The sequence below is a fragment of the Folsomia candida genome, unplaced genomic scaffold, assembly GCF_002217175.1.
Source record: "Folsomia candida strain VU population unplaced genomic scaffold, ASM221717v1 Fcan01_Sc002, whole genome shotgun sequence".
Classification (NCBI taxonomy): domain Eukaryota; kingdom Metazoa; phylum Arthropoda; class Collembola; order Entomobryomorpha; family Isotomidae; genus Folsomia; species Folsomia candida.
Genome location: NW_019091194.1, coordinates 16269727 through 16283173, shown reverse-complemented (window position 1 = coordinate 16283173; position 13447 = coordinate 16269727). Strand labels below are relative to the sequence as shown.

The window sequence follows — 13447 nt, the reverse complement described above, 5'->3', positions numbered from 1 at the left end:
TGTCCTATGTTTCGCAGGAAGTAATCGGTTTGGGTATCATTGATAAATGTCATAGGATAAAATAATACCAAGTTTAAGATTATGCTGAGGGATCGTACTTTAAGAAAACGTCGTACGCATATGTACCACTGCTAATACTGGGAAAAATCCTGGACATAATATGTGCAATGAATGTATGGACCATTTAAAAGGATCGATGGGTTAAAAGACGAGTTTACTTACAATATGCACCACTTTTAAGTTGGTTGAGATTGCATGAGATCAACAGAGAGCTGGGAACCAACGAGACCATGCGGCTTCTGCTGCTTGGAACAAACCAAGCTAACCAAGTTCTCGCAATTAGTTTTCGCTGGTCTGGTCTGTCTGCAGGATGGCGAGGGAGGTTATTGTAGCCCGAGGTTGCGGCGTTGGACGCTTTACAGATCTTTGGCCCCCATTCTCAACCATCCCACTTTATCTACTTGAATCGCGTTAAGGTTCTGCTCAGTTAAGGTTAATCGCCCAATTGTGCTTTAATCAAATGTTACGACCAGCGTTGTCTTATCTTCAACTAAAAAATGTTAGGGTCTGATTGTGAAAGTTACAAAGTTGTCAAAAAATCGGAAAAATACTAATTTGCCAAGACCCTTGACCCTTGAGAGACTAATGTATACTGACAGTTTACACGAAATCATTTGTTGGAATTTTAGTGAAATAAATACTCTAAAATACTCGAAGCTGATTAACATGTCAGATTTTGGGCTGAAAAAACGTGAAAAGAGACTTTATTAATTATGTCAAGTTTGTAAGGACCGATCCGTTCGAGAAAAAGACAATAATGTTGTACTGCAAATAAGGAGAAGCCAATCCCTTGTAATCTGGTCCAAACTAGAGGAAATGAAAACGTGTAAAAGGAAAATGTTCTACATGTTGCAAAATTTTAAAGCAATACGAATATAAACAAATTCTGAATGTGGACATGCTCATCCGATTGAGTTGATCAAAATGACAGCTCTGCAGTGGTTCCTGTTATGCGTTTTATTCACCCTGTATCTCCTTGTAAGTTTATTGTACACTTATAAATAATTTTGACTTGTCGTTATCTACTTCATGTATGTCGCACCGGTAAATAATCTTTGAAGTGAAGAAATTTTAATAATGGTGATTTTTTGGAAAATTTGGACACTTGCAGTTCGGGGGCAGCGTTTTCATGTATTTTGAGCAACACAGGTATGTAGGGATGGTAAATCGGATTTTTTTATCCGACTATTTAGTATAACATGGATCCGATCCGAAAATAACCGGTCCGTTTATTTATATTATTATTATTGTACAGGGAAATTGAGAAGAAGGAAGAAATCTCAGTACTTCGGAAGGATATCAAAGGTAAGGAAAAAATAACCATAGTTGGCGAGTAATCATAAATTGTGCATGCACATGGTCCATGTGCTAGTTTATTAGTTAGTTTCGTGGCGATCCAGATATGTCAAAATTAAGTTACTAAAATAACAAATACGTAATAAGTCTTGAAGGTTACTATTCCATACTGTACGAAGTGTATGTACATAAGCATATTGCATCATAAATCCTGAATTTTGTAAACTTTGTCTACTGGATGTTTCTACAATTCTATATCGACCGATTTAGGTCAAGTAGAACTACCTGGAATTTGGATATTTATGTACAGTTGACTTATGGAGTTAGAGTTGATAAGTTCTTGTCAGCCATGCAATAAGGTATCATAGTTAGTCAGCTTCATAGAAAAAAACAAGATTACGAATATTTCATTAGGATTTTAAAGCTATTCTAAATATCTCGCTTTTCGTCTAATTTAAATTTTTAGGTCCAGATTTACCATTTTTCATATTCTTAGCTCCATATATGTACTCGATAGGAATAGCACATACTTCCAATAGTTTCAAGGCATTTTCTGAGAACTGACAAAATTGCTTGGTTGTCTTATGGTTGAACTGTAGTAATGATCGTCTCGTCTCTCAATATATGTGTGTATTATATAATGCTCGCAAATTGTTAAATCAAAATCGTACTGCTAAAAATATAGGTTTGTATGTAGTAGAAATTCATACTTTGTGGGAGATGACGTATTTATATATATGTACATATGCATAGATATAAGGATATTCATGCTAAACCCAGGAAAACTGTATTGAAATTCTAATCGTCAACTCAACGCTATATGATTTTAGAATATATTTTGCAACGTATCTGTAATTAGTGCATAAGCAGCCCACAATCTGACAAATCTTGTCGTATGGCTGTAGAATTTTTTTTAAATGAAACACATCCAACAATTACATATACAAACTTTGTCTATGATCCAATGAACCAACCAAAAGTCGCCGCATGTCTTTTGTGTTTATTTCTTTGTGTGTCATGCCCAAGTTCCGTATGATTTTTGAAAGTGGTATTCTTTTTCTCATAAAATGATTACTTATTTCAAATCATGATATGTATCCTCACATTTATAAAACATAAGCTCATCCTCAGTTGAGGTCTTTTAGTGGAGCATTAAAACCCCTTCATCCATGAGAAAGAAAAACACTTGGTCGTAAATACATCATGCAAGGTTGTCACTTTAGTACGTGTTTATCTTCGTGATGATATATGGAAATTTTTATGCTGGAGAATACTGGCACGTATCACTTGCGAATATTTGTAGTAAATATCATGCGATTTTAGGAACAACCAAAATTGGCACATTTTGCATACATGTAGGTATTGAGAACTTTTTTTCTCGATCCAATTTATAATTTTTACGAGAACCTGCAACTAGGATCGTTCACTCAATTGATGTTTTTTCCCACTTTGTTGGTTTCCAGAAATACTGCTGCTGCTGGACCGAGACTTTTATCATAATGAAACCACCAAGGAAATGATTCACGCATTGACGTCTGCGAAACTTGGAGTGATTCACAGAATAAGTTCCGTATGCGAAGCTGGCGACCTGTTGCCAGCCGACGAGATCGAAAGCGACGGCAGCCTTTCGACCACGACCACGCCGCCTCCAGACCCCGGCCACCACGACGACAAGTTGAAGTGGAACTTTTACAATTCCGTGTTTTTTGCTTTCACTGTGATCACCACGATTGGTACAATGATTGCAATGCAACTTTAATGTTGGATTAACTTTAATTAGCTTTAAAAAATTTTCAGGTTATGGTCATTTAGCCCCGTCCACAAAATGGAGCAAATGCTTCGTCATGGTTTATGCATTGTTTGGCATTCCTATCAATTCCATTTTACTGAGTGGTCTCGGAGAGTATTTCTCAAGTCGGGTATAGAGCTATTTACATCATTTCTTGTAAATTTATAGGATGACTCGAAAATTTTGGGAAAAAATAAACAACTTTTCCATACTTTTCAGTTGGTCAAAGTTCATAGAAAATCCAAAGACAAACCGGACAAAAAGTTTACACTCTTGCTCGAGATTCTATTTTATTTGATCCCTGGCCTGGTTGTGTTCATGATTGTCCCAGCCATAATCTTCGCTTTCATCGAAAGTTGGTCATTTCTGGATTCCTTTTATTTCGCCTTTGTTAGTTTGACTACGATTGGCTTTGGAGATTATGTCGCAGGTAAGTTTCAACCCAAGAATTCTTAAAATATACTCATTAAGCCTCCTCTGGTGATTATTGATTTGCTCTGAGATACAAATTCGTATTATCGCTGTGACTGATGCTGATCATGTGCGTGGCGACTTATTTATAAGCCTACTCGAATGAATACATATACATAATATACTAAAAAACATGGGAATATAAGTATGTGTTGATGGTCAAGAAGTGTCTGAATAATGCATGTGTTTTTATATTTTAGTCTTTTTTGTATTTAAAATAGATGTCTAATTGGATTGAACACATTATTTATACTTCAAAATATCATTAGATAATATGCACTTGATAGGAAGAGTTTCAATTTTTTGTTGTTGCAAAATTCGATATTTATGCAAATGAGATTTACATAGCAGTGATGGGCGAATGATGGGCTAATTTGCAGATCACGCAACTTTTGACTATCAGACCCTTTCGTGATGAGGAAAATGTCTCAGTTTACGGCTGCGATGATTATTATATAATAAATTTTATGCACATTGGAATATATGGGTTTTAAACTTTATGAACATGTTATATTTTGATTTACTTAGGCATGGGAAATGGGCACACGGTCTGGATGTGGATATACAAATCATTTATAGTAATTTGGATCACATTTGGCCTGGGCTATTTAATTATGGTCCGTTTTTACTTGTCATTAATTGAATTAAAACTTTATATTGAAGAAAGTTGCACCATATTCCAGATTCTTGGCTTCATTTCGAAAGGCATGACTCACAAAAGAGTTCGTGTTGTAATCGAGAAGCGCTTGAATACGATTCGTTTCACAAAAGAAAAGCTTTCTCGGGACATCGACTACATGAGAAGGGTCGTCAACGAGCTGTACCTCATGAAAATCAAACCCGTTTACGACGACGACTCCGAGTCCGAGGAAGAAGCATTTAAAGCCAAAGCGAAACGCACTCAGAGTCAACCCAACATTTCCAGACCGCTGGAACGACGCCACAGTTCGCTCCCACAACTGACGGAAATCAGGGTCGCATCTTCCAGTGCTCTGGAGAATGGCGGGGTTAAATTCACGATAGGAGAGCAGCCAAAAACGACGCCTAAGCTCGTGAGGAGATGTTCCGACTCGGACTTGAGTCATATTGACAGGGACAAGACTTTTACGAGTGCAATAAGACAACAGGTCACGGTGGACGAGTTGCTCGTCACAGTCGTCAATGCTCTCAGCGGGAATGTCATGCATGAAGTTATGGATGCCGTGGAAGAATTGAATGAATATGAGCAAGAAGTTTTGATGGAGGAGGACACTGGTGTTCGTAATCATCATCATGATCAGCCCAATTATTCCACTCCTCCTCCCCCTCAGGAGACATCCCACACCAATCATTATGATAGAACCGGTGAATAGATTTGTTTCAAAGACTAACCAATGATTCATGTTCATATTCAAATCCATATTTATTTACACTTAAAGTATGCATTTTTTAAACTACTTGAACAATTTATGTAGAAATGTTTGATGATCTCCCTCCATGGGATTTGGGGGCTCTGTCCGAGTCAGATGAAGAAGTTCTCATCGAAGAAGGCGATGAAACGGACAATTTACAGCAAGTTGTAGTTCATGGAGAAGGGACGAAGGCCTCATCAAATACAACAATCATGGAAAAAGTCAGTGGTGCTATACGAAAAATATCGTCCGGAAGTCGGACATCAACAGACGGCGGTGGTCCTTCTCGAAAGATTTCTAGGAGTGAATCAAGTAGAAGGTGAGCAGAAACGAGCAGAATCTGCCGTTAAATATCATTATACTCATCCGTACAACCTTTTTTATTTTAGGAAATTGTCAAGAACAGACTCTTTCGAAAGAAAGCACACACATTCACATATTCGGCCCTATTTGAACCCACTTGCTCACGGCCACCATGCTCGTGAACGCAAGTCCAGCCAGCAAAGGAAAATATCAGAAGAGAGTAGAATCTCAAACATCAGCTCAAAATCCCGATTGACGGATGCTCTCCCACCTGGACTACATGGCTATGGAAGCAATGCGTCTTCCAGAAAAATTTCGGCACACGACGATGACAATCGGTCCAAGATCTCTTTGGAGTCAACCAGTTTGGCCGATTTTCTCCAAGCCTTGGACAACGTGCATTCCAGGCTGGCCTCCAAAAGTTCGGTCGCCTCCTTTGGAGGAGAGTCGAGCATGTACTCGGATGCTGGGGACGACTCGTTATTCAATTCTGCCCATCCTATTGTCAGACGGTCAGCACGGCGGAGACGGTCGGAAGCGGCAGGAGGTATCATGGACCATCCAAATTCTCGACGAAGAAAAAATGGGATTACCCACCCCGGTTTTGCATTTGCTTACGTAAATAATAGCTTCGTTTTTGACGGGTCAATGGGATCCAAAGACGATGATAATAATGAGTCTAGATAATTATATCGCAGTGTTTGCAAATATATTTATTTTATTTAATAATCATCGAATCTCTACTTACTTTTCCGATTCTTAAACTTATACAATTTATAGTATTGTTAATGTACTAATATATGCATATTCAGTATCAAAGCTGAGATTGATTGGTTGGACGGTAGGCAATAAGCACCTTAACCTTATCTTTAGTTGTTAGTAGATCATAAATTAAATATTGTTGATTATATAAAATACAATTACATACATTTGTCAATTTATTCCTAAATAACCTAGATGAAGGTCCCCTTCATAGAAGGGGACCTAAGATTCGACTAAGAATCGTAAAAATACACAAAACACTAATTTAAGCCTGAAGAACGATTGGCGAGGCGACGATAGACTTACTTCTTTTTTTTCTGTTTTAATTGTTATAAAAATACGATAAGTAATGAACAATAAGAAAAATGGAAGAATTATTTACATTTTTTTTGTATTGCTTCAAATGTAAACTTGTTCTAGTTATAATAAAACAAACAATTTATAAATAAAGGTTAAATGAAAAAAAAATAGTGTCGTCGCCTGTACTGTTGATTCATTTCTACGAAATGTAAACGACACAGTTTGTATACAAAAAATATCTGATTACGTCAGTTTTGATTTGTCCTAGCTTAATTCTAAATTTTCTAGCACTTGTGTGAATTCATTCCATCTATTAATATTTCATAGCAATCAATCCAAGTTTTAGGGGTCTCCTCGTTCAGTATTGTTAGCAAATTCTGGTGAATAAATATTGCAATTGAGCCAAGAACCCGACAAGCCGTCCAATTGATCTATAAAACATAATTGAAATTATTTTAAAATACATCTTTTAATGGGCAATTAGCAAATCAAAGCTAAATTCAAATTGAAAAAATTCTTACTAGTTTCATAGTCTCTCAGAGGGTGGGGTGATCGACTGGGGAGAGAAGGCTGATACATGCTCAATGACGACGAGACGGAACATTGTGAGTTGCTTATAAACTGGTCGACGTCCGAGTCGACTTGTTGACTGCCTCCAAATATTTGACTACCTCCAAATGGTTCCCCATCGTCTCCGACCTCCTCCAGAATTATCCCCACAATTGGTATCGCCCCAGAAAGAAGGTTTTCTTCTTGACCTGATGAGGCCGAGTTGGGTTGAAAGTTCTCGTCATTTGTTCCATTTGGAGTCCCATTCGTGTCTTGTTCCTGAGAACCTGATTCTTCGTCATCGTCGTCGCTATCAGAGTTATTCTTTTCGCCGTCATCATCAGCTGGCGGAGGTACTTCTGGTACGACTGCATCCTCTTCCTGGCTCATGGTTATTCCTTCCCCTTTGTTTCTGAAACAAATTGTTTCAAACAATATAGTTTTACCGTTAATAGACCGACCGCATAATACGCGGTCGGTCGACTAAGAAATACATTATATTTTTGGTCATACAAGTCGTAGATTTTAATTCAGATCAATTAAGGTTCTAATTTCGTATATCAAATCTAATCTAAATATAGCTAAAGCAATTCTACACGAAATAAAGTTTGAAGGCTGATGTTTACCTAGGTTTAGACAACAATCGTCAAGCCACCCCCGCAGCCACCCCCGCTCCTACTCAATTAACCTGGATGAATGGATGTTAATTTGTAATTTTGTGAAATACCTGGCACCTGGAGAATTTTTAATTTCACGTGGATGTGGCTGGACTGTGCGTGTGGTTGTTTGTGTGTAGTGGTCCCGCTCTTCCAGGAAATGCGAGGAGCACAAGAAAGTGAAACGGTGATTTTGACGAGGGCAAGGTCATTTCATTTTAAAATTACTATTAATAGATTTGCATTATTTATGATTTCTGGAAATATATCATGGACAAAACTGGTTTATTAGAAAAATTTCGATTTAGATAAACGCCAGTGTGTGTAGTATAAGATTTTAAAGGCATGAATATGTATACAGCTCTGTGCGTGATACAAAGGCCAAATGAGATTCATGTCCACCCTTGCCTTGATTGGAAGGGGAGATTGAGACGGTCCTCAATTAGTTTTGGCGTGAACTATGCAAGTCCGAGCATTTTTTTCAGGACATTACACTTCCGAAGGGGACCAATCTCTTAAGGCGAATTGTATGGACAGCATCGATATGAATAAGGGCAGTCCCTGTAAATAATATAAATCGCGAACTGGCACGCCACACGCGAGCAATATCGTCCTAGAGCCTTGTTGCATTGTGGGGAGTATGTGACTGCAAAAAAGTAAAGTTAATTTGATTTGTATAATAATAAGTGCCAAAGTAAATGGTGTAGAGTAGAGATTTCAAATAATATGTAGTTTTTACATCTGGGGCCAATCGAGGTGGAGTCTGGAACGGGATTCAAGGTCTTGAACTTATCTGAAATTTGCTGAAGCCAGAGAACAAAATTGAAACTGTTTCCGCTGGAACCCCCACCCACATTCAGAAACGAACTGCATAGTGGTGGTGGAATTATTAGAGTGACAACAATTATGGTAAACGCCACGACTGGCTTTGGCTTAATCCTCAAACACATTTCAGCCTTGTTTTATTGAACTTTTTGTCACGTTTTGGGAAATATGGCGAGAGAGAACAAAATAGCTTTGTAGATATGATATGAGATCGCAAAGATCTGTCAAAATATCTATGTATGTACGCCCCAAAAGCCTAATTTCTTGATGATGGTTATGCTCCCGTTTGTAAATATTATGCGAAATTAAAGCAACAACAAAGAGACGAAAGTTGTTAAGAAAATTCAAATTTTATATTCGTAGTGACCATAAGGCGTTCAAGGAAGGTGTTAATTTTTATTTGTGAGGAACAGTGCAATTTCATCGAGATCCCCGACATCTCCTGCCGTCATTCTCATCGGTGAGTCGTCCGAAACTGGATACCTGTCCAATTGCTGAACTGAAGCCCAAGGTTCTAAAAACTTTTCAATGTCATCTGGGTCAACACACCTAATAAAGAAGTTCGTCATTTATTTCAGAAATAAAGTAAAGCAAATCCACGTATCTTAAAAATAGTTCAACCTTTACCTCGGTGGACCAGGATAAACCGTCTTATCATATCTTACAGTTTGAAGCAAATATCTGAACTTGTGTCCTACATAAATTAAAATTGTGCATATTTTAATAAAATATTGATAAAAAATATAACTATTATGATTGTTTATGTAATTATGTATACCCGTTCCTAAAGCCACAGCACGCTTCATCATTTCCACATACGCTTCACGAAAATGATAGTCGACGGCGATGAACGAACCTCGGTCCCAAATACAATCGAAGGGTTCAAAATCTTCAATGGGACAGGTAAAGAAATCTCCACAGTAAATCTTGAGTCGCCCATCCTCGCTCTCATAAAGAGACTTTTGCTGGTCAAACTTTAGTTCAAGATTGTGGTCGTAGTTGAGTTCCTCGATGGCAGCGGAAAAGGACTCCACGCCAAAAACTTCGTGACCAAGGCTCAAGAGAAACGGAATGTCCTTAGTTTTTCCACAGAGGGGAATGAAAATCTTTTTTGGGTTGGAATCTGCTTTCGAACCCTCTCCAACCTCTCCAGTGACTGATGGAATCAACGTCTTCAAGTGTTTGAACAGCATTGGATTCACGTCGTCAATATGCCACTGTATGTTATTGTTCCGATAACGATTTTCCCAAAATCGGGTATTCTCTTCCAGAAGTTTAATGTCGAGTTGAGGCATTTTTTCTGCTCTGTGTGGTGTGGATGCTCAGATAAGCTATTTCCAGTTCCAAATCTTGGACTTCAAATGAACATCCAGTTCTGAAAAAAGTAGGCTTTTATACTGTCGGCATTTCTGTCCCAATCACGAGTTGTTCGGCATCCAATATGCACTCATTCAGGTGCTTATTTATTAACGTTTAATATCTATGTAACTAACAAATGAGTGGAATAACCTGTTTCTGTCCTGCGCCAGGGCTTATGGAATCATCGTGCCTGTCTCTCTGTCTTTAAGTCTAACGATAGAGACCATAAAAGTTAATGAGTAATTTGAAATTCTGCATACATTATGGCAAACGCGAAATTAAGCTTGAAAATGGTTAGTAGATGGACTAGTGGAGATAAGTGCGTTTTGGCTTGACTGCATTAAATTTTAGAATTCTCGTGAAACCTGGTATAAACCAGGTTTAAAACTCACAGTGTGCAGTACTGTGCAGTTCTAAATTTTTGCCAGATGACCCAAATACGAGTGCCATTCGTAATTGTCAAAAATGCTCACATAATCTAGTATGCAAAATTTCAACCTTTTTGGGTCTATCTCGCAAAAATATTCCTAAATTTGACCTCATGTTAGTTAGTCTGATGTGCCCTTGCTCCTTGATACATGGTTTCAGCTTTCTTCAACTAATTTTTAAAAAAGCAGCAGGTTCTATCCCCTTGGCACAAACAAACTTCGTATTTGTCAGCCTTCTACGACCATGCCGAATATTCTGCACCAATGACCCCACCGATCTTTATGACCCTACTGGTCAGAGACTTGATCGGTTTTGCTCATCTTCAAACTTAATTCCTTATTTTCCCTATGTGTACTGGTTGAATTAAACGAGAGTTATCGCGACACAGACGGACGGACGGAAATGATGGTTCCATAAGCCTCAGGATAAAAACATAAAGTAAATTTCAATACATTTTGTAAATCAGAAAAAAATTAATTTCGGTTAAATGTAAAATGGGGATCCCAATAAGATAGAAAGTGACTGGCTCGGGTTACATCAAGTAAGGTTTTTTGTCATTGCAAGGTGAACGAAAGTATGAAAGATAACCAAACATGAGTACAGCAATAGCAATATATATATAAATCAAATTGTTAGTCGTGCAAGTATAATATTATTATATTGACGCATACATGTTTACATGCATGGATAAGTTCACAAGTTAATACTGTTAGTGTTGACTGACATTGAACTTATGTACCCATACATACAGTTAATGCTCTGGTCGTGTGATTGCGAATATATTTGTATTAATCCCAATTTTACAAGAGTTCAGGGTCAACTGTTTCAGCAAATAGTATGCACATGCAAACGTGGATACTGCAAAAATAAATAAATTCTAATAAGAGGACATTTCACTTTTTTACCAAGCTACTTTAAGACCATGATCATCATGACTTTGTGGTCATGCGGGGTGGATGCTCTGGGAAAGGATAAGGAAACTGCGTCGTACATATTATTTATTCCATGACATTTGTTTCAATCCGAGATTAGAGATATAAACCAACCTCTGAAAACTTTAACAAAGTACATTCCACTATTAACGTTACATTCAAAACAACGTCTAAAATTCCATTATGTGGAGTGGGCAAGGTTAAATTATTGTGCAGTGACCACAGGATTTAAAATTACAGTGAGGGATCAGATGCATATCTGTCACATTCCTCTGTAGAGGAAGGAAACTGAATCATAGTAAACTATTCTTGGATGGGATGATAAATACGACATTATTGTCCATTTTTTTCACATTTAATCCATTTGTAATCAATGTGCAATATCTGGTGCACCGAGAGTTTTTGATGGAAATCAACCTACACTGCCTACTTTAAAGGCAAACCTGAGAGTACCGCATCCATGTAGAAATGCTTATGCTCTGATTAAGCCTGCAGTTCCTCCACACCCACATTATCGTTGAAACAAATAAATTGATTGCCAATCATTTTACAAAAAATAAATATTTGCCGCATCACGACTATTTTCGGAACGAGCTATCCAACATTCCCGACATTAGATCGACGCTACAATACGTCCATGTGCATAGCGAGAGGTCAATGGTTGCGAGGGTGGTGTACTTTAATTTTTTGCAAGGTCAGGATGACTAACCGGCCGGCAAATCTTTTGTTTGTAATGCTACAGTGATGAGCTTATGCATGAGTCGTGTGTGAATTCAAAGAGACGGATTCATCAATCATATTCATTCCCCAAAATGATTAAGATCAGATCAATACTGTTTTTAATGAGGCCTGTGGTCCATTCCTAGGATTCGTTGACTTTTGGGTGGGCCACGTTACGATTTAAGCTGGCGATTAATGTAATCAATTACACCTGTCAAACGCTTCTCCCTTCTTCTTCTTCGTTGGTGTAAATTCGTTCGACGCTCTTGTCTCTCAAACTTTGAGTTTTCTTAGGAAAATATTTTTTGCTAATTCCCTTGATTGAGCCAGTTGTCCATGTAGTCAAACCAGTATTGTCTCAAAGATGCGCAATTATTCACACCTCAGTTTCTTAAATTGATTAAATTATAAGGTTGAAGCGAAAAGAGCGAATGAAGTCGCAAAAAGCAACTTTATTTAGATCGCATGCGGATAAATGAAATTGTCTTGGATGTTACCACATGCATGCATATTTTTGCACACACAGTGCGCGACAGGACAATCGATCGACAACTGATACCACGTTCTGCGCTTCTGTCGGTTGACTTGGAAGAATCGGTTGTTTGTGGTATGATGATCTTGTTTTGAGAGTCGACTAGAGATTATTGACCAGTTACGACGACGACAAGGGTGTGGATCCGCGGTGGACTACTGGATGATGAATGGTTTATTGTATCGTGAAATCGTTCCTCATTCACTTGAGCAAACACTACTACAACCCATTCAATTGTTCTCCTAAAGGATTATAGATTAGCTGTAATGATTCAAGTAAGAATGACCCCAAGCATGCTGCACCAACTGTTGGTACGTTGTAACGAAGTAACCATATTTTTCAGCAATCGTATTTAATAAAGATGTTAGCGAACAACTCATGAAGCGCAAAATCTGATCCCATGTAATTTGCAACGTGAGTTATATTAAATCTTTTGCGTTGTTGTGCTGTCACAAATCAACTCCACCGTTTTAAACTGCACTCTAGTTTACGTATGTAGATATATACTTTTACATATCTTCTTTATATAGATACACACCCATCCATCGCATCTCTTTTGTTGAAATAGCGGACGAGTCAAGAAAGGAATTCTGCTCTGAAATAACAGATCTTTTCTTCTAAAACGAGTATTAAACTTTAACCTGTTCCTCTTCAAATTGGTTGGCAGGGAAGAAGGCAGGATTGGGATGGAATGGTGTAGTGAAATATATGCACACATGTAGATAAATGGCAAAGTGTGGTGAGTGAGATTGGAAATGAAATGTGGCATGATGATCACAGGGCGTGGTGTTTCATGCAAAGTGAAGAACGAAGAAAAAGAGACCACGTCCACTCTCAAAGAAGATCTAATTCAGCGTAATAATAATAACGTCCACAATCCACATTGTTACATAGTTTCTCACTCCTTCAGCCGTTTATGTATGTGGATTGGATCGACCACTTTTGTAATTTGGCATAATATTTAGTATATCAATTCTGCAGGTTTCATCCGTAAATGGCATCATTTAAGTAAATATTTATTCCACCTGGTCCATAAAAGCAATGTTCAACAGAACTTTTACTCTTGAGAAGGA

At 37.9% G+C, this 13447-nt stretch overlaps 3 protein-coding genes and 1 long non-coding RNA gene across 5 annotated transcripts; 2 read left to right on the top strand and 2 right to left on the bottom strand.

The window, feature by feature from the left end:
* Positions 1-6509, top strand: LOC110843528. Its single transcript, XM_022089494.2, has 10 exons — positions 1-1038; positions 1172-1209; positions 1316-1365; positions 2820-3089; positions 3154-3275; positions 3365-3575; positions 4145-4233; positions 4300-4960; positions 5071-5326; positions 5397-6509. Exons 1-10 carry the CDS (start codon positions 985-987, stop codon positions 5995-5997), a joined length of 2352 nt encoding a protein of 783 aa, XP_021945186.1. The 5' UTR covers positions 1-984; the 3' UTR covers positions 5998-6509.
* Positions 6006-8489, bottom strand: LOC110844145 (zinc finger protein hangover). 2 transcript variants are annotated; one of them, XM_035847583.1, is made up of 5 exons: positions 8317-8489; positions 7649-8223; positions 7548-7596; positions 6894-7333; positions 6006-6803 (listed from the first exon to the last, which is right to left on the bottom strand). In XM_035847583.1, exons 4-5 carry the CDS (start codon positions 7309-7311, stop codon positions 6715-6717), a joined length of 507 nt encoding a protein of 168 aa, XP_035703476.1. In that variant the 5' UTR covers positions 7312-7333; positions 7548-7596; positions 7649-8223; positions 8317-8489; the 3' UTR covers positions 6006-6714. The 2 variants fall into 2 exon arrangements, with proteins under 2 accessions (XP_035703476.1, XP_021945972.1); XM_022090280.2 differs by lacking the exon at positions 7548-7596.
* Positions 8092-8913, top strand: LOC118434330. The gene is made up of 2 exons (XR_004833938.1): positions 8092-8233; positions 8310-8913. It is a non-coding gene; the product is annotated as an uncharacterized LOC118434330 (long non-coding RNA).
* LOC110844198 (thiopurine S-methyltransferase) lies at positions 8733-9778 on the bottom strand. The gene is made up of 3 exons (XM_022090343.2): positions 9181-9778; positions 9030-9096; positions 8733-8951 (listed from the first exon to the last, which is right to left on the bottom strand). The coding sequence occupies exons 1-3, from the start codon at positions 9695-9697 to the stop codon at positions 8792-8794; spliced, it is 744 nt and encodes a 247-aa protein (XP_021946035.1). The 5' UTR covers positions 9698-9778; the 3' UTR covers positions 8733-8791.
* Positions 9779-13447: the final 3669 nt, after the last annotated feature.

Bases quoted from the DNA above. Each gene is read 5' to 3' on its own strand.
- LOC110844198 (XM_022090343.2), bottom strand. From the start codon at position 9,697: ATGCCTCAACTCGACATTAAACTTCTGGAAGAGAATACCCGATTTTGG. The intron at 9,097-9,180 runs GTATACATAATT...TAATTTATGTAG, and splicing joins TGCTGTGGCTTTAGGAACGG to GACACAAGTTCAGATATTTG. The intron at 8,952-9,029 runs GTAAAGGTTGAA...CTTCTTTATTAG, and splicing joins GTTTATCCTGGTCCACCGAG to GTGTGTTGACCCAGATGACA.
- LOC110844145 (XM_035847583.1), bottom strand. From the start codon at position 7,311: ATGAGCCAGGAAGAGGATGCAGTCGTACCAGAAGTACCTCCGCCAGCT. The intron at 6,804-6,893 runs GTAAGAATTTTT...TATGTTTTATAG, and splicing joins TCTGAGAGACTATGAAACTA to ATCAATTGGACGGCTTGTCG.
- LOC110843528 (XM_022089494.2), top strand. From the start codon at position 985: ATGACAGCTCTGCAGTGGTTCCTGTTATGCGTTTTATTCACCCTGTAT. The intron at 1,366-2,819 runs GTAAGGAAAAAA...GTTGGTTTCCAG, and splicing joins ACTTCGGAAGGATATCAAAG to AAATACTGCTGCTGCTGGAC. The intron at 5,327-5,396 runs GTGAGCAGAAAC...TTTTTATTTTAG, and splicing joins AGGAGTGAATCAAGTAGAAG to GAAATTGTCAAGAACAGACT.